Source organism: Prosopis cineraria, unplaced genomic scaffold, assembly GCF_029017545.1.
Source record: "Prosopis cineraria cultivar Desert tree isolate PC_DT_omini unplaced genomic scaffold, ASM2901754v1 PC10, whole genome shotgun sequence".
In the NCBI taxonomy this organism is placed as follows: Eukaryota; Viridiplantae; Streptophyta; class Magnoliopsida; order Fabales; family Fabaceae; genus Prosopis; species Prosopis cineraria.
This window is the reverse complement of record NW_026555341.1, coordinates 10,239,846-10,260,340: the sequence shown is the minus strand read 5'-3', so window position 1 is coordinate 10,260,340 and position 20,495 is coordinate 10,239,846. Positions and strand designations below refer to the sequence as shown.

The 20,495-nt window shown below is 32.7% G+C and overlaps 2 protein-coding genes, 1 long non-coding RNA gene and 1 other non-coding gene across 8 annotated transcripts; 2 read left to right on the top strand and 2 right to left on the bottom strand.

Annotated features, from left to right (window-relative positions):
• The first annotated feature begins 385 nt into the window (after window positions 1–385).
• On the top strand, window positions 386–1,437 carry LOC129321376 (uncharacterized). Of its 2 annotated transcripts, XR_008595989.1 has the most exons (3): window positions 386–588; window positions 702–876; window positions 959–1,437. It is a non-coding gene; the product is annotated as an uncharacterized LOC129321376 (long non-coding RNA). The 2 variants fall into 2 exon arrangements; XR_008595988.1 differs by having other exon boundaries at window positions 386–876.
• Window positions 1,438–13,824: 12,387 nt separating this feature from the next.
• TRNAM-CAU (transfer RNA methionine (anticodon CAU)) lies at window positions 13,825–13,909 on the bottom strand. The gene is given in 2 exon segments: window positions 13,825–13,860; window positions 13,872–13,909. It is a non-coding gene; the product is annotated as a tRNA-Met (tRNA).
• A 67-nt stretch (window positions 13,910–13,976) lies between these two features.
• Window positions 13,977–17,009, top strand: LOC129321811 (uncharacterized). Of its 4 annotated transcripts, none has more exons than XM_054967721.1 (3): window positions 14,033–14,085; window positions 16,106–16,180; window positions 16,347–17,009. In XM_054967721.1, exon 3 carries the CDS (start codon window positions 16,358–16,360, stop codon window positions 16,886–16,888), a length of 531 nt encoding a protein of 176 aa, XP_054823696.1. In that variant the 5' UTR covers window positions 14,033–14,085; window positions 16,106–16,180; window positions 16,347–16,357; the 3' UTR covers window positions 16,889–17,009. The 4 variants fall into 4 exon arrangements, with proteins under 4 accessions (XP_054823695.1, XP_054823696.1, XP_054823698.1 ...); XM_054967723.1 differs by lacking the exon at window positions 16,106–16,180 and adding an exon at window positions 14,427–14,536 and having other exon boundaries at window positions 14,055–14,085; XM_054967722.1 differs by lacking the exon at window positions 14,033–14,085 and adding an exon at window positions 14,495–14,536.
• Window positions 17,010–17,337: 328 nt separating this feature from the next.
• LOC129321812 (uncharacterized) lies at window positions 17,338–18,562 on the bottom strand. The gene has a single exon (XM_054967724.1). The coding sequence runs from the start codon at window positions 18,030–18,032 to the stop codon at window positions 17,706–17,708; it is 327 nt and encodes a 108-aa protein (XP_054823699.1). The 5' UTR covers window positions 18,033–18,562; the 3' UTR covers window positions 17,338–17,705.
• Between the last annotated feature and the right edge of the window lie 1,933 nt (window positions 18,563–20,495).

Here is a 20,495-nt window from a genome sequence, read left to right as displayed (position 1 = left end):
CAAGTTTTCCAAGATACTGGGATGGAATGGGGAAAAAAATCATGTTGAAAGGTGGGTTTAATTAAAAAAAAAAAATCAGACGTTTTGGTAAAAGCAACCCAAACATGTTCTCTTAATTTCACTATCCAACGTTTTGAATGTTTTCATAAAACTAGCTGAACTTCTTTGTGTTTTTCCCCTTCCATCGGCTTTAATTATATTGCTTGTGCGATTATCATTCTTGATTTCTATTCGATAGTTTTCTTATAAGAATTATTCATAACAATCTTTTTACTCCCTAACTATATTCAATTATTCAGCTTGCTGGTCTCTACTGCTGTTCTGAATTTATTTTCCATCTAGAATCAAACTATATATAATGAGATGATGTCTTGCATTAGATGAACATCAGCTTCCGTTGAAGTTGCAGCTAAAATGCAATAATCTACAAGCCAAAGTCCATGAACCTGAGAATCGTGTCTTGCTGGAAAAGGTTTTCTACCTCGTAGAAGAAACCTCAGAATTTATTAGAGTCGGCGAATTCAGTCTCCGCCTCGGACTATGACCTGATAAAGATGATGGAGATGGGACCATAAATTACATACATAGGTATTTATTGAAAATTTATTTTAAATTACTATATTTATATCTATGAATTCTAATTATTTCAAGTGGGACTCATAAAAGTCATCATTGTTAACTTCCTTTTTCTCTGGTGGGAGATTGGTGTTCGACAAATTTTTTCTCGGATAACAGACTAGCGGATCCATTAGTGATAGAAGATCATCAGCAGAATTAGAGCAGATAAAAAGTGGGAAAGGAATCTACCAAGGTGAATCTAGTCGACAAAATTTGGCAATAATTCACAAGTTTGCAGGGCCAAATCACTCTGTTGATGTGAGTACTTTATTGATGAATGTGTATATATCTCATGAACACTTTTGAAGTGAAGATATATCCTAATCTTGATAAGTCACAGGTTTAATTCACCTCAACTTTGGGAAAGGAACAGTGAAGTTCCTGGGAAAGTAGCGTGGGATGACGAAGAGGCACGTAAGATCCGACGTGGAAGGAGGACTTTTTGTGGTGGAATATGCGGATTAATAATAATATATATGCAGGGTTGAAGTTGAAGGGGAGGATTTGAGTGAAGCATTGACATGAAAGAGGGCTTTAAATGGAGACCACAGATTGGAGGAGAGCCAGAGGCACGTGAAGAGCAATGAGATAAAGTCTGAGGAAAGCGACTTAATTCGCTTTTGCAGATGGATGTGGATCATGCAAGTTGGCAAGTTTTTTCTTTTCAATTTTTGATCATGCAAGTTGGCAAGTTGAAGGACTTAGATTAAACTATGACACACGAATTAAGAAAGTGAGAGGAACAGACGCTCCAAAGATTCTTTTATTCGCTCAATTTGAGGATTTAAATTTGGCGAGTCATTCGACTCCATTCACTCATCTTCCTTATATCATTGAATTTCGTTACTGCTTATAAATTATTCAGATATATTTCTATTAAAAAATTTAAAACAATCTTGACGATCAAAACACTAATAACATATGTTCCCTTAAAAAATTTAATATTTAATACTTTTTAAATATTATATGGTAAAATATTTTATAACAATTTGACTAAATCGAATAATTTTTATTATACCACATAAGTTACTTATTAATCGACTGAATTTAAGTTTTAAATCTTTAATTTGGGACACTTTTTTTTATTAATCGACTGAATTTAAGTTTTAAATCTTTAATTTGGGATACTTTTTTTTTCTTTTGCCATTTTATTATTTTTATTGCTGTTGTTATTGTTGCCGTTGCCGCTGCCTCTCCAGTCACAAATAAGTGGCCACAATTACTAGTGCTTCACCTCACTCTAACTTTTTAGTTTTTCTTTTATCCAAAATACTTTTTTTAATTAGTATTGGTGGGCCCGCACTTTATTTAAGTAAGGTGTAAAAATATAATATTTTTACAATAATTATATATAGATTTTTTTTGATAAAAAAAGTTCAAGTGAATTGAGTCTCAAAATTTATCGAAACTAATTAAGCAAGTCTCTAGACTCAAAATAATTATATATAAATTTGTTTGAATTAGTAATTGTTGTGTTGATTAAAGAACTCAATTTTTGTTCAATGGATCAAATTTTGTAAATAGGAAAAAAAATATGGAAACAACTATTTTATATAATAGGGTGACAATTTAGATAATGGCAATAGATCAAAATGGATGAATGGATGTTGGTGATCTTTCAAACAAAATTGTATTAGAGATAGAGAGCATATCACTTCAATATATTTGATTAAAAAAATTGATATAGATCGGATCAATAGACACTGATTGTATTAGATTTCTAGAAGGAATTACAATCGTTTAGATATAATGTCTTAGGTTCAATTTCATGTAAATACAAAAGATAGTTTTAGAAAAATTATCTTCAATTGAGCTCAGACAAAATCTCGAATACGATACAATATTTTTTTTTTTGGATAAATTATGATACAATAGTATTAAATATAAATAACAATATTTTAGTGTAAATATCTTCTGGTCATAATCCTTTTAATTAGATTCTTAGGTATCACAGATTGTTAACCTATATATTTAGGCTGTAAAATATAATAGCACAAGTTGAGATCATGAAAGCACACAGTAGTATGTATTAGGTTTAGTTAGAGCTGTTCTGATTAATTATTATCAGTTAAACTATGAAATTTTAATTACTTCGGATATTCATCAAAACTTCTTCGCACTATGCTCCGACCCGAGCAAGATCAACATGTTTACAAGATGTACAAGATACACAATAGGTCAAAAGTCGTTTTTAATTAAAATTGTATTCAAATTTCGATTAACTGATGCCACTGCAATATAACGTAAAGGAATAAATCTAATTTAAAAGACAATCAAAATTTCCATTTAAAAATAATATATGTTTATTTCAAAATGATAAAATATTTAATAATGATTACAATTACAAATATATTATAAATTTTTTTTATTATTTCATTTTCTTAATATTAACTGACATTGATAGCTAATTAAGAAGTTTCTTAAAATGAATATCAGCTTGTTTCTCTGTGTTTGAAGCAAGATAGTTATGTATAAAGTTTACAAATAATAAAAATATTTAAGTGAATTTGAAAGAAAAAATTATACTCCCTTCATTTAAAAAGATAAAGTATTTTTAATCGAATCTCACCTTCAATAAAGTAGTTATTTATTTTTAAGCTAATCCTTATCTTTTCATATTTACCTCTATTTAATAAAGTGTTTCATCCTAAAAAAATATAAAGTAATTTATTCAATAGGTGTACTTTTTTAAAAAAGGTAATAATTATACTTTAAAAAATTCAAAATGTTTTACATTTTTTAACATTCAACCTTTTAAAAAATGTCTTATATTTTTTAATGGAATGAGTATAAATATATTGTACAATTCTTTTTATTAATCTCAAAGGACCAAGGAGGAGAACAACCCTAGGGAGGAAGTCAATATGGTGGTCATTTTCAGTAATTGGTGGATAAACTAACACGACAACAACGTTTGAATTAAATATTTTTGAAAAATTAAGTAAATGCAGCCTGTCACATGCATTAAACCTCATTTTCAGCAAAGCCATGGGGAATGACATGTTCTGTGAAATATTCCCCAAAACACAGATATTTCATATTGATCCGATAGGATAGGACCATCATCCTGGTAAAACTCCTCACGCTTTTAAATTTGAAGAGCTTTGGACCACTCATCTAGATTTTCTGCACGTTATTCGTGAGAGTTGGGGTCCTTGTGAAACTCAGGACCCTTGTATCACTAATGATTTCCTGTTTAGATTAACAATATGTAGGAGCTGTCTCTCTCTCTCTCTAAATGGAGCTCAAGAGTTTTTCCTAACAACAAGAGGCATCTGGACTAACTCAGGGGGCAAATGGCAGATTGCAAACAAGGAGTACTCACTGATGACAGAATAAAAATGGCCAATGAGCTGTCTGATCAAATTGAAAGACTTTTGGATCGAGAGGAGTTATATTGGAGGCAGAGATCTTGGGTGTGTTGGTTACAAACAGGAGTTAGAAATTCAAAGTTCTTCCATCTTACTACTGTAGCAAGGAGACAAAGGAATAGTATTTTGAGGATAAAAATGAGCAAGGTCACTGGTTGGATGATACGGTGGATATTGCTAGCACTTTCACAGCATTTTATGAGAATTTACTTGCTGCTTCTCAACATCGCTCGTTTGACAGAGTGCTTAGTTGCCTAGATTGCAAGATTGATGACAACATAAACAACCAACTTCTACTCCCAGCAAGCAAGGAGGAGGTTTGAGTGGCTGCTTTTAGTCTTGGCGTTTGATGCAGTTTGTCACTCAACCCTCAAAATTACCTAAAGTTAACCTAAATATAGTACTTAGGCCGACCCTAAGTCTTCTTTCAAGAAGGAGGTTCTAACTCCTACTCAAGAAAACTTAATGAATAGATTAATTATTTGAGTGAAGTTTTAACCTAATTAGCTATTGAATTAAAGTGCAAACTAAACTTTAAAGTATGTGATTGGCTTCCCTTATCAAGTAGGAACCTTAGGACATTGTTAATGGAAGAATCATAAACTCTAATTAATTATAGTAACTCACTCAAACTTTTCTTCCTTGGCTGAAAAAGTGATTACTCAATACAACTATCTTAAGCAACATAACCTCACTAATTCAATTTCCTAAGTGCTAAATTACAAACCCTTAAGTAACCTCACTTGCTTAGCTTAGAAATTAACAAAGTGTTTAATTGAATTTCACTCCCCAAACAACCATGGTTCAAATACAACTCAAGCACAAAACTATGCAACTCAAGCATTTAATCACACATTTACCAAATATAACTAATGAAGGTTAATGCAAGACCAAAATCACTTGAAAAATCATATTCACATGTAAATTAATCCAAGTGGCCAAAAATTCCAGAATCTAAATGAAGAAAAAAAATCAATTCGACAATCATGTTCCAATACAACCATTCATCACCAACTATGAAACTAAAGTCAAGATGAACTACAAATCAACCAAAGTCATAGTCTACAAATTAAATGAAACAGGATGAGGATTAGGTTAAGCTTAGCCAATGATGATGTTCAATGCTCCTCGTCCATCAACCTTCCTAGGATTCCATTGGGAAATTAGGTAGAAGGCACCATCACCATCTCGCTCTCCAAGAAGCTTGACCTAGATAAGTTGAGCTCTATGAAAATGGTGAAATTCAAGCTTTAATCTCTTCAAAAATGGGTGGGGTTTGGTCGGCTAAGAGAGGAGAAGAAAAAGGTGGAAGAATTTTTTAAGTTTGATGGCTGAATGTGGAGTTATGGTTATTGAAAAAATGAAAATAGTAGAGAAAAGTTGGAGAAAATGAAGAATATGATGAAGTAGAGAGAGAGAGAGAGAGAGAGAGAGAATGAAAAAGATGAATGAAATGTGTGTGTAAATCTCAATAATGAGGGTATGGGTTGTGCTATTTGGTTTCCCTTCAATTAATCCTCAATTCAAAATAAAGAAAAACAAAATAAAAGAAAATTTGAAACCATGTCAAACTGGCTAGGTGGCACCCTTTAATTGGCTTATAGATAATTCCAATGTGTGTCAAGTTAATGCCATGTATCATCTACAGTTTAAGCTGATCTAGTCCACCCAATTAAGAAGAAAAACATCCTAAGTGCTTCAGCCCTTGACCCTATGAAGCTTTGACTTCATTTGCCTAATTGATGCATAAGGCACATGTCACTTATGTCATAAAAATCACATAATTCAATTCAATAACATGTGACATCATAAAATATAATTAAAGTGCATAATTAAATTCATATTTAGAAGGGAGAATTTATTAAAATAATTTGGGTGTATAAAATCATATGAAAATTTTTACACAAATGCAAACTGAAAAATAGGTCAAACTAACACAGTTGAGAAAGTGTTAACTTTTTATTTAATTACTCTCAAACTAAAATAAATTTGCAAAATCTAATTTGACCACTCTTCTTCTACACTAAAAATATATTTTGTAAATTTTTCTTATACATTTTCTCAAAAGTTCATTTTTGAACCAAAATACCCTTAATACACAAAACCTAAATACTTAGGCAAATTTTCAAATCTAATGCAATGTGTGTGCACTTTGAGATAATAAAACCTTAATAATGGTCCTAATTGACATAAAAAGGTGTGTAATAAATGTGTTCTATCAATGCCTCTAAAGCACCTGGCCCTGATGGATTTTTAGGTAAATTCCTTCATGCTTCGTGGTCAAAAGTAGGGGAAAGTGTTTTTTTCACTGGTCAAGAATTTATTTGATGGAAATGAAACTATGGATAAATTGAATGACACTAATATTACTTTGATTCCTAAGGTTGATGAAGCTGAATTTGCATCTCAATTTTGTCCAATTGGTCTATGCAACTTCTCTTACAAAATAATCTCAAAAATTTTAGCCATGAGGATGAAACCTTTCCTTGATAAGTGTGTGTCCCCCAGTTAAGGTGCTTTTATTCCTGGCAGATTCATACATGATAATATCATAGTTGCTCAAGAGGTTTATCACTACTCAAGGAGGAAACGTACTGGCAAGAAATATGAATTTGCTCTTAAAAGGGACATGAGTAAGTCTTATGACAGGGTGGAATGAGATTTTTTGAGACATACTTCGCTGAAGTTTGGTTTTTGTAGTAGATGGGTTAAATTGATTATGAACTGTGTGGAATCAGTCCAATTAAATTTGCGTTTATTAAGTGGCAAAGTGGCCTCTATCAGTTCAAGACAGGGATTGAGGCAAGGGGATCCATTGTCCCCCTATCTTGTCATCCAGGTTTCTGAAGTTCTTTCTAGTATGATTCACCAGTATCAAAGGGTGCCAGCTCAAAGGAATTAAGATGAGTTTGAGTTGCTCGGAAGTTACTCATAGCTCCTTTGCTGATGATGCCTTTTTTTCATGAATGCTGGTGCTAATAATTGCAGAATTCTTTCAACAATCCTCAAGGAATACTGTGATGCTGCAGGTCAAACTTCTAATCTAAATAAATCTACAATTCTCTTCTCTTCTAATACACCTCCTTCCATTAGAGCTTCTACGTGTGCTATTTTGAGGATAAGGGACTCTACTGATCCTGAGAAATACTTAGGTATCCTCAGTGTTTGGGAGAAAACTAAGTATCAAGCTCTAGCATATGTAAGAGAAAAAATGTGTAGGAAGGTACGAGGATGGAGTAGAAGCTTTTTGTCACAAGCAGGACGGGAGGTCATGATAAAAGCAGTTATTAATGCTATTCCTACTTTCCTGATGATGTGCTTTAAATTTCTAGATAAGAATTGCGAAGAATTTGACAATCTCATATCTAATTTCCGGTGAAGTGGAAGTATGGCAGCAATAAACTACACTAGACAGCGTGGAAGGATCTTAAGAGCGCAAAAAGTGAAGGAGGTATGGGCTTTAAAGACTTTGTTACTTTCAATGATTCTCTCCTTACAAAAACTGCCTAGCACCTTTAGAACAATCCTGATGAGTTATGGGCTAGAGTTCTAAAGGTGTACAGGACCAATAAATGACAGCTTACAAAAACTGCAAAGGCCATGACAAGTAGATTTCTGGTTAAAACTTCAACAAGTTCATCATCACCAATAAATGACAGCATCTAGAAAAATTTATGGCAGATTAATACTCTACCTTAGATCAAGCATTTTCTATGGAGATGTCTCTCAAATGCAATTTCAACCAATGATTCGCTAGTTAGAAGACATTGAGGTAGCTCTGCATTTTGTCCAATTTGTGAAGCTGAGCCTAAGACAGTTAAGCATTTATTCTTCCATTGCCCGTGGACAAGATGTGTTTAGTTTGGGAGTGATCTGATGATGAAAACCAGTGTGACAAATATTACTAATTGTGGTAGCTGGTCTCTTATCACATCTCCCTCTAGTGGATTCACATATTTTGATCTTGCTACGATGTGTTGGTTATTACGGCAGCTATGGAAAGCAAGAAATAACAAGGTCTTTAATCAGCTTGAACCCAATCCCAAATCTGTTATCGTGACAACCAAAGATGCAGTGTTTGAGTACTAGAAGGTATGTATGATTAATTCATCTAATAATAAGATTGAGATAATGAAGACTCAAAAACAATCCTGGTCCTGCGCTCCCACTGGGTTCCTTAAGCTTAACTGTGATGGAGCCTAAAATCACCATGGTAATGGTGTTGCTATTGGTGTAGTGTGTAAAGGGGATGCTGGGCAATTCATATAGGCTTTTGCTAACAAAGTGAAGTCCATCCCAGCATTTATGTCTGAAGCTTAGCTTTGAAAAGAGCTCTTTTATTAGCTAGGGATCTCAGTTATGAGAAGGAGATATTCGAAAGTGACTGTCTAAGGTTGGTATCCTGCGTTAATATTGGCCAAGCTGATCAAGGGGAATGGCTTTGCAAAAGCATTATTGAAGACATCTTAGATCTCATGGCAACCGAAGCTGGGTTCTCTCTTTCCTTTGTGTCACGCAAAGGTTGGATGGGTGGAAACACCACCAACTCCTTTATCTCTTGTTCTTGCTTGTGATGCTATGATGAATTCTTGCCATAGTGGAGCTGTGTCTAACCAAGATGGTGTTGGCTAATTGGCTTCCAATTTTTTGCTGTTGTTTTTTCTGTTTTGCTGCTTTAATTTCTCTATGTGACTTTTGTTCTGGTTTGGGCTTTGTTTTTTGCCTTCGGAATGCTGTTGCTGTTTGGCCTTCTTTATTTTTAATAGATGCACCTTTGGCCCCCAAAAAAAAAACAGAAAACAGGGCCGTTTTTGGGTAATGGCCTCTATCATTGCTATTTATACTTTCATAAATAAATCCTTTCGATTTAAGTTTAAAACCTTTTAATACAAATAGAATAATTAAGTTTAAATTTCAAATTATATTTTTAGAATATATGCATCTTGGAACAACAATCGTGTTTACCAATTACTCATAGTGATGGCCAATAATCTATCGCAAAACAAAGTAATATTCACTCTTTTGATTCAGTTTTGTTTTTAACACGTAGAGTAATATATATTTAATATTTAATATTTTTATGTTTTTCATTATAGTGAGGTGTTCATAGATATTTGACATAAGTGGAACAGATAGTAAGGGGAAAATTTTCTGGACTGTGTGTCAATCAGAATATCAAGTGGAAGAGATCCACAACAATATATAACATGTCATTTATATTCATTATTATTTTTATAGTAACCGTATATTCATTCCTCAGCACGCATAATAAATAAAAAAGAGACTGACGAATAAAGCTCTCATAAAAATATTAATGTCAAATTAAGACTTTTTAACATTAATGTTTTCAAATTTCAGCATTCATTCTATCATATTTAAATATTAAAGTTTTTAATTTGACATTAATACTCTTATAAGGTCCTTACTTATCATTCTCTATGAATCAAATGTAAAAATATATAATGATAAATATTTTTAAAAATTGAAATATTTATTGTAGCTTTCGAAAAATAATAAAACAATATATTGTGAAAAAAGAATACATATAATTCCGTTACCTTATTAGGAGGTGCCAATATTTAGTCATGACAGTATTTCAGACAAATTTGTCACTGAGAAGTGGATAGTTTTGTGCAAGGGAAAATATATATATATATATATATATATAACAAAAAGATATTGTTGTGTTTAATTTAATGAAAAAATAAGATACCATCAACCATTTTTCTACTCTGCAGCCTCTTCATCCATTATTATCCTTCTCCTCTGGTCCTTTTAATTTAATTTCCTCAACAAATGGAAAAATCAAAATCAAAGTCCAAATTTTCATAATCAAAAGTGTCAATTTCCATAATCAGATACAAAATCCAAATTCAAAAGCAAAGCAAATCAAACTCAACTGAGAAACGAAGACATTGTAAAGCAACTTGAGGAGTAATTTTTTGGGAAGAAAAAACAATGATGTTATACAAGGCTGGAAAAAATTATTCATAATGATCAAATTTTAAACTATTTATTTCTAATAACCAAGTTCACGTATTTAACATTCAAGTCAATCACAAAAAATTGCAAGTATCCGGTCAAACATTTAACACTTGAGATCCTTAAAAATAAGAAAAGTGATAGCTGGTCGACAACTAAACACAAAAAAGGTAAAGAAAATTATTTAAAGGGGTTTTTCATCAAGTAACTATAGCGACTACAATATGTTTACTTTATAACGGTGGTCCAAAATTTTGTTACAATTTAATAGGATACTATTGTCTTTGACTTTAACCAAAAAAAAAAATTATCGTAAGAGAAATTACTGTAAATGGTGAATATATTAATAACGACTGCAGAGCCCAAGGCAGAGACCGCCTTGAAAAGTTACTAGGCTACGAGCCCTTGGATGAAGAATATACAGACACGTGTACTTGTAAAGAATAAAAGAATAGAGGCTTTGAGCCTGTTACATGATCTATTGGGCTTCTTTGCTGTATTGGGCTTCCGTAGAGTCTGCTTGTTGTCGGCTTTCTCATGGGCTTTTGCTTCTTTTGTCTTAACATTGTATTATCTGAGGGACACTTATCAAAAGCAATAATTGCTTTATCGGAAAAAAAAAAAGGGGCAATAAATTGTCTAAATTTGAGGCCATACTTTGCAAAACTTGTTGCCTATTGTCATACAATAAGGTGACAGTTTTAAAATATATTTTTTATAAGAATAGGCAATAACTGAGAATTGTTGAGTAAATATAGAATAGATAAAATCTAACACACATCCTCTAAGTCATTAATTCCATATAAATAAATGTAAAAGATAGAGTTGGAGAAAAAGGAGTTGCACATGAAGAAAGTACGCGATTGATGCTACTGAATTTCATGCATGAAGTGGACGAAAATCTGATAAGAATAGGAACACAAGTTGGAAACTTGGAATTGAAGAAGAGGACACAGAGCACAAATTGTCATATAGTATTGTCCCAGCTCGTGTAGGAAGGACGGGACAAACATAAACACATTAAGATAACAAAGATGGTATGACATATATAATTATAAGCTTGTTTAACTACATATGTTCTGACCTTCTTGAATATGCCCCTTATTAAGTCTGCAACAGATTGGCATATTTAGACATGCAAATAATAAAATTCAAGAAGCATGTGAGGCACTACAACCACAAGTGCAGTTAAATCGATATGTCAAAACCTCCCTGATAAATGCCTTTCGGTTAAAGCAAAATTTACTGGTTTGGTGATTTGACTTAGCATGTTCAAGAAGAAAACTCCAAATGCGTGTCTTTTTTTTTTTTATAAATGATATAGTTTTTATTACATAAATAAGGGAATAAATTAACTACAAACTTGAGTTATGGATGACGACATTGAAGTTAAAAAGTTTTCACCTAAATAGGAGTAAGATGAAATATTTACATTGTAATTTTAATAAGAGGTCAATTCGTGATAATTTAAAAATAAAATTAAAAGATCAAATCATACTTAAAGCAGAAAAGTTTAGATATTTGAAAGCTATTATTCAACATAATAGAAAAATTAAAGGGGGTGATGCACATAAGATACAAACTGTGTAGTTTAATTGAAGAAATGCTAAAGGAGTTATTTATTATTAAAAGGTATCTAATAAATTTAAAGAAAAGTTTTATCAAATTGACACAAGACCAATCATATATGATAGTGAATGTTGGGCTTTAAAAGGTCAGCAAAAACATAGGCATAATAAAGTTCAAAATCAGCATATACAAGAAAAAGTGGGTATAACATTTATTGAAAGAAAAAATGGTAGAAAAATCATTTGAGATAGTTTAAATATGTAAGGAGAAGACTGCAAGAGGCACTAATGAGAAAATTGAAACAAATAATCTTGAATTCTATAAAGAGAGATAGAGGAAAGCAGAAAATAAAACACTTATGAAACTTGTTAACCAATACCTCTTAATTAATATTTTAAAAAACTTGGTAAATAATAATAGTATAGTGCAATTCATATAATCGACCTTACTTGATGAGATAAGCCTTGTTGTTGTTGATGATATGAAAGTAGAATTTATTTCATATTTGATTACAATCATTTTGAGAGCATATAGTGCCTCTCAAAATGAGTAGAAGATATCCAAAATAGCTTTAGAAAATAATTATAAATTTTAATTTTAATTTGTGATTTCTGGTCATTCAAAATCACGGTTAAAGCTTATTATTAATTGAAAACAAACAAAATTCAGCCAATTACCTTGATTGCGAAGGATTGAGCCAAGTTTAACCTCCAAGACTGCATGGCAAGGGCAAGTGTGCAGGGAAACAACCATAGATGAAATAATTGATGTTTGGACACAATGACAGCTTGCACGCCAAATACTAAATGGCATGGAATGGCCATTCATTTGGGACTTAAAAAAAAATAAAAATAAAAAAGTTTGACGGTCATTGAATGAATGAATTCACCAATAGAGAGCTCATTGAAGTCAACAATAGTTTCTCGGCCTAACGCCTTTTCAAGCAATTCATGCATTATTTACGTAATATTTGGTTGGCAGAAAAATATTTTTTGAAAGAAATTAAAAGTAGAATTGTTGATAGGAATCAAGGGATAAGTAAAAATCTAACATTTAGCACTTTTAATTTATTACAAGACATTAGAAGATCAATAACTAGATTTAGAATTAAAAGAATAAAAAAAGTTTTAAATTCACTATTTAGAGATTTTTTGAATGGTCAGTGAGTTTTAGAAGGGCCTAGAAAAACTATTAGCATATGGGGTCTAATCCAAAATAGAAAATAGTCAAGTTCATAAGTTCAATTAATTTAAGTAAGAGAATATTCTTTCTTAGGAAATTGATTTAGGTTTTATCTTGTTTTAAATTCAAATTTTAAATTCAGACAAGGATAAAATATATTCATTAGGATATGATCTATCTATCCATTTAAAATTCTAGATTAACTAAGATTACATCATTTAAGTTTTTTTAGAAGAGACTTTTATCTTTATTTAAACACTTAAGCCATTGTATTTTATAGACTTGATTGGATTAATAAATTAAATTTTCATTCAATTATGAGACTAATTCAATTATTGTTGTTTTCTATGCGATAACATGCCTTGAAATTTTAAATTATCATGAGTTATCATTCAATTGCTTCTATAAATTGTAGTTATGACATTTTTCTTCTCAGTACATTTCTCATTTTCTTATGAAAAGCACTTTTTCATGACTCAAGTATATATTGCCTTAATATATTACTCTCTCTATTATAAATTATGAGATACTTTTAGATAAAATCACACATTTTAATAAATTACATTAAATACACCTTGCAAGCTTACTTTTTAGAGATAAAAATATAAATTTTTAAAAATATCCTTCATTTAATACTCCAATTATGAAAGAATATTAAATACAAAAAATATATAAAAAGGTAATATTAAAAAAATATCATTAATGAAACTTTATCTTTATTAAAATATTTTATATTTTGAGATGTTGAATATCTTTAAAAAATAATTTATAATTTGAGATTAATGTAGTATTAAAATTTTTGAATTCTATTTCTATGTTAGGACTATTATCTTTATCAAAATATTTTATATTTTAAAATGTTGAATATCTTTAAAAAATAATTTATAATTTGAGATGAATGTAGTATTAAAATTTTTGAATTCTATTACTATGTTAGGACTACTACTCCGGTTCTTGATATAAGGTGAAGTTAATCAACTTTGCGTTTAGTCAAGGTCGGAATCTTCCGCCATCTTCATTCTTCATTCATGTGGGGAAATTGCATGTCGTTGGCCTATATTTTCTTCCTTGTTAATTTTTTTGATTTTGAGGAAAAGTATGATGGGGTGAGAGAGGCTCGAACTCTCGACCTCAGGATCACTCAGAAGCTATGAGACCTACGCGCTAGCCAACTGCGCCACCACCCCAATGTTGAGGGGAATACTTCAATTATTTGATATAAGTTTATTAAATGTGGCTTCATTTTTCTTGTCCGTTCTCACCAGCCGAAATAAGTGCCTCTTCTCAGTTAGCGTGTGATAGCTTCTTGTCACTCTGGGCGTGTGAGAATCTCAATGACCAAGTACAGATCTGCGCTTAGAAGGTAATGCGACAGCTTTGTGCTTGTTATTGTCACTCGCATCTGTAGTTTCAAATTCACCTTAGTTTACATTGAAATCTGCGTTTAAAGCTTCGGTTATCTTTCTCTGATTACCGGACGAGAAATCCCGTGACCGTAACTGTTCTCTTTCTAGTTTCTGCTGTTTTATTGCTAACTTTTTAGTCCTGTTCTGCCGAATCCTTCATGCTTGTTGTCTGAAAAGTTTCTTTTTGTGTTTTATTTTCATTTCATTGCTACTACTTTATCTTGCAAAGGTATTATGTTGCGGCTTCTTAGTTTAGCAATTCATTCAAATGGCCTTAAATTAGATGAATTATGTGCAGTTAGAGCTGGCTGATTGCCTATCTTTCTTTTGCAATGACTTTGAATCAGTGGAGCGGGGATTCGTGGTGACTTTTACTGATGCTTTTGCTCGCTACACCCACAATATAATGTATGCGTTTTTAAGGATCACTTGACATGCGTGGCTTCTAGTACTCATCTTAGATGATGTTAATTGTTGTCTACGTTATAAAATATGGTGTTGACTAATATTGATCCTATTTAATCGAAAGGATCACTAGATCATTTGATGCAAATAGTGCCGTATGGGTCACAACGGGCTACAATTAGGGCTTGATTGCATGAACTATCCTTAAGACAGCTTTAGGAGTATTTTCCAGACAAGTAATGCCGCTCTACTTGACACTTTAGAAGTATCATCTTCAGTGTGGTCTTTGCACTAATTTAGATCTGGTTATGGTCATAAGATTGATCAATAAAGGAGATTTCGCTTGTTAGAATTGTTGGGTGATCAAGAATAATGAGGTAGAGAAAGGAGCGGGAGGTTGATTTGTTTAAGAATATTTGTTATGCTTGTATATTTGAGTGATCTGAAAAATGAATTAGAATTTAGGAGGAAGTAGAGGAAAAGAAGATTGAGATATTTGATGGGAATATTCTGGGGTTTGCAATATCACTGTCTTTGACTAGTAGTATAATAACTGTTTCAGGGGTCAGAATTGCCAAGAGAAGCCTTGTCATTGAGTTTGTAGAGCAGCCAATAGAATGCCAACAGGTATATAACAGATTAAAGACAACAGAGAGCTATATCAAAAAAGAAAAAGATGCTAGAGAGCTGTCAATAGGAGAAGAGCCTGAGGAATATTAATGAGGTTGTTGCCATGTAAGAGTTCTAGAAGCTGTCCTGATCAGAGGGTTTACTAGTAGCCTGGATTGCTGCAATATTTCACTTTGCTTCCTTTTTGAGTTGTAGACCAATGTTTGCAAGATGGGCAAATAAAAAATCCATGCTCCATCATATAGGAGAGAGTTAAATGATCAAGTTCATGAATAATTGATTGAGTTGATTAAAAAAAAAACGTAATTAACTTATTAACAATAGAAAGAGGCAGAGGAGTGTTGGCTAATCTGCAAATATGATTGAGGGAGCTATCAATGGACTAATCAGAAGTGCATGATATTGAGTGATTCCAGGGATTTATTATGGAATGCCCTGAAATTTGTTGTATCATTCCCCTTGCTGCCCAAATCTACAAGTGTAAATAAGAGGTTTAGGGGCTAAGGTTGAAACTTTACAGTTTTCAACTTAATCTCATCTCCCTTCTCTCTCTTGCTGTTAGCAGCATTTCTTCTTTTTTAATTAGCAGCATTTTTCCTTGTTTCTTTATATGCCAACTCCTCTGAAAAGTGAAAAGCAGAATTTCAAGAGTTGCCATTTTAAAGTCACTCTGAGGGGATTATTTTGTTTGAAGGATATTAGTTGCTTGATGGCATTAGTTTTAGTTTAATTTTGTGTTATATTATCTTATCAGTGCACATGATAACATCGTATGTCATGCTTAATTCTTCAAACAAAGCTCCCCCCCCCCCTCAACTGTCATGTTCAGACAACTATCAGGTCCGAAGAAACTTATTATCTCTACCTCTTTAGGTTTTAATAACGTGTTTCCATTTGTTTTCTTTCATTGTTTTGGTGGCTCTTTTCTAAATGGGGAGACAGTGGCTTGCCAGAGAAGTTGCTTCAGTCATACTGTGCTTTAGGGCATTTAGTTGCAACGATGTCCTTTGTACATTGGTTAGTATATTATGTGATTAGCTGGGATGCTGGGGAGGGTAATAAAGGATGTATTAATGTAGACTGAAAATTAACTTACATTAATAGTAAGTATGACATATCTGCATAAAGAGTGGAAGACATATAAAATCATTGTTCAGTGTCTTATTTAACTTGATGTCTGCAGATGCTAACCCGATGCTGAAAATGGAAAACAAGCAAACTGTGAGTGCTGGTGGTACACAAGATAATTCTACGATGAAGCTTATTGACCAAAGAGCACATATTAAAGGCCGAAGTGACATCCTGACTCGACGCCTAAAGAATCGAGAGCGTCAACGCAGATACAGAGCCCGTAAGCGTCTTGAAGCTGAAACCAAGAAGTCTTCTGTGGTAAGAGACATTACACCCACGACACCACAAGAAGAACCACGACCAAAAGGCAATCAAAATTTTATGAGCCGCGTATATTGCAATAGAGATTGGAAAAAAGATGCAAGACGGGCTCATGCTCATAGGCGTGAAGAGGTGACACCTAATGGATCTATAGATCATATTTCAAAACTAACCAGTGAACCTGAAGCAGCATACCTAGCCTCTGGGAAGGCAGAGCTGACGCAGGAAATTGGAATCCAGTCTGGATCTCCTGGTGTTGTTAACAATGAAACTCCTAGAACTGTACTGAGTCGAAGAGATTGGAAAGCGGAAGCTAGAAAAAAGAAAAACTAGTATTTTCCCCCTTTTTAAAAAAGATTCACGCTTCCCAGTGGTCTCTTATTGTACGATAGACATTATATAATGTAAAATAATGCCTGCATTAAGAAATATAATATCACATTACCACTGATTACCTAATGTGTTAAATACTTGAATTTTAATGCGGTTCGTGAGAGGAAGTTATTCCATGTAATTCTGCCAACTTTTTTCTGTTGCAGATGGAGAAGAGCATTGGAGACATGCCTGGCTTAGTTCAGAATCTGTGGTCTTTTTCTAGCAAGAACCATATCAGAATACCATCTTTACAGAAAGTTGTGAATCGTTCATTAAACTTCCCTTTGTGATAAGTGAATAAGGTTTGATGTTGCATTAACCATTGCAAGCAATCATCAGGTCATCGAGAAACAAAAGAATCAAGTTACATGTGTCTGCCTCTGCCATTTAACTGTTTCTTCCAAATCCCAGACACTGTCATTTGCGTCCATTAATTTGTATTGCGTTGCTGCTCTCTTAAATAAAATTTACACATAGAATGTAATTTTCGTTGCCAAAGGCTTAAAAATGTAATGCGGAAATTGCTCTGCAAACTCGATATCTAAAGAATTGGTGGTGTGAAAAAAAAGCAGCATGATGAATTCGTATCAAGCGCTTGAAACACCGATCTACAATGCACAAACCACCCTCCCCCCCCCCCTTTGAATATACGTCTTTTGAGTCATCTCGCGCCAACATAAATGAATCAAGATATACAAATGAATGAAACACTGAAGAAGGAAGAGAAAGAAGAAAGATATGAATGGTTCTGAATTTGTTGAGACGTTTCATCAGTTTAGCGACACATGACTCCCTCTTCATCCTTGCCCGCCAAATCCTCAAAACTCCAGTCTCTTCTTATCCCAGGGCTCCTCACCAGCCTTGGCTCGACGCTGCCCGGAAGAGCAGCAGATCCCGTACTGTGAGCACGCCGATGTTCTCTCTTGATCTTCACCAAAAGTCCTCGTGTTTGGCCTTGATCTTCCCGAGCAATATTCCCTGACCATGTTCTCTCCACCGGCGTTCGACGGACGTTCCTAAGGCTGGCCTTTTCTGAGGCATACTCCCTGTACGAATCTGTCTTTTCAAGAACCTGGCTGCAGGTAAGACAGCTTAGATTCATTGTTGTACGTACGTTCCAAGTAACCAAATTAAGCTCTTGTTCTTGAACTAAGCCTGAAAGAAGGGCTCTTGATTATGGAATAGGATTGGAGGGAGATGGTGGGGAATGAATGAAATGGGATTTTGAAACGTGGGTTATATAAGTTATATCGAGGGGATGAAGTATGAGAAGACTATTCTATTAGCTGGGTTTGGATGAGAAGGTGAATATATGAAACTGATATTCGTTAACGTAAGGACAATGTCTTGCCATGTTTAGCCATGATTTGGGTATATGGTTTTAGTCATCACCGATGATCTTTGACGGTTGACCTAATGCAAACGTTTTTCATCTTTTCATTTCAATGACAAATTCTGGAGTCAACTGAATCCGTTATCTAAGTGGTTTCGATGATTGATGAAACGATTATTGAAAGCATGTCAGGTCGGAAAGTTTCATGGCAGATTGTCTGATGTTGTACGATCCTATCTTATTTGTTGCTTTTTTGTGGTCAAACTATCTTCATATCTGGAATAATGAAGATTATGCAATTTTACAGCTTTGAGATGGATTTGAATTCACTGGCTTAACGCCGTATTTAACACCCTTTGCTGTAAATTATACTTCAGATTGTTGCGCGATTCAATATAATTATTGTTAGGTATTTATTCTCAGGCGTTTGAGTTAACTTTTTATCCATATAACTAAGCATAGGTCATTTGCATTCTTGTCAAACGCAATGTTAAGATTTTTAATTTTGCATTTGAATTGTGGTAACAAAGATCTATATACACATTAAAAAAATGTTTGAATTCTCACTGAGAGTTTAATGCACAACCATGTAGTGAACAAGATTTTCTTTAATAGAGGACACCTGTCACCAATAAAAATACAAAAAACCTTGCTAAAATGAAAACTGATTGTGTATAAAAAAGGTAAACTAATTATGGCCACAATATTACTAATTACTAATGTATAAAATGGAAGATTGGATACACACACGATAGAGATACTACAAGTCGTTTATTTGTGACACTAGATGCGAACATTATCATTTTACTTGAATATTTTGTATAATCATCCTAGTCATATGGTTTCAATATGATAAAAAAATGTAAATAATCAATTCCGAAATATATAAAAACTAGTAAAAATTGCATTCTTGAGATATATATATATATATATATATATTAATTATTCATGCGCCTGCCTACTAGTTTGTGACATGTTATCAGTGTTTTTGGCGTTTTGCACCTTCGAGCCATTTTTTGTCCGTACTGAACCCAGCAAAAAAAAAAAAAAATACAACAGGGCACAAACTTCATGATTTATCGGGAAAAAATTGATTTAGTGATGAAAATATGAAATTTGTGAGAAAACATTAATTTCATAGCTTGAGTTAAATTTAATGAGAAAAGTGGTGAGATATTTTTATTTCTCTCTAATTAGCGAGTCCTAGGTTGTTCCTTTCTAATTAGCAAAGCATTTTTATTCCTTTTTATATAGTGAGAAAATTAGAGATTAAATTAGCAAGGCCCATTTTATTCATTGATAAAATAATTCTGTGACCAAAACAAATTTATTAATATAATGGAAGTTCAAAATTCCAGAGAGATGCTATGCGTGGCCATTTACTTACCAATGCAAAGGACTTGTTGAAGATAAAGAGCAGATTTCCGGGCCAAGTACGGCCTTAGCAAGCATCATGCCTGGCTTTAGAGCTGCACAAATGACTAAATAATTTTAAATTTTGGCCTAACTTAAAGTTTGATCTCTTTTATAAAAAAAATTGTGTTAGATAATCCATAATCTTGTCTTATTCAATAACAACTTGAAGATTAACAGAACCGAACTTGATTCATAAGATTGAGAGAATAATCCTGTTAGTCCAGTACTCACTTAGTTATTTTTTTTCCTTTTTTTTATGAAAGGTAATAATCCATTTCAACTTAAAAAACTTAATTAAGATAATAAAAATACTTATAATCATAATAAATTCATAATAGTGTCCAACAAGAAGAAAAAAATTTCAATTATAGCTTAAATGATTTAAATTTATAACTTTAACAAAAACAACACTTAACAAACTTCAACAACACTACATTATGATAATAATTTAGAAACAAACTCAACAAATTTTCATGCAATTATTTCCTTAAAGTCAATTATACTTAAAACATTTGTCAAAAATAAATTAATTATAATTATATTAAATAAATTAATAAGACTAGATTAGACTAACTAGTCTAGATGCTCAGTCTCTTATTCATTCTAACCTGAAAAAATAATCTAATTTTTTTATTATTTTTAATTTTAAAGAATCAGTATTTATACAGATCAAATAGGATAAGATTATCTTGAGTTAAATTTGAATTGGACTGGATCATATGACTTTTGCCCTGCCCTACCTGGCTTCACCATGTTCCCTTTTGCACCTCAACCGTTGCGGGATATTATTTTGACGGAAGTATCGTATTGGCTAAT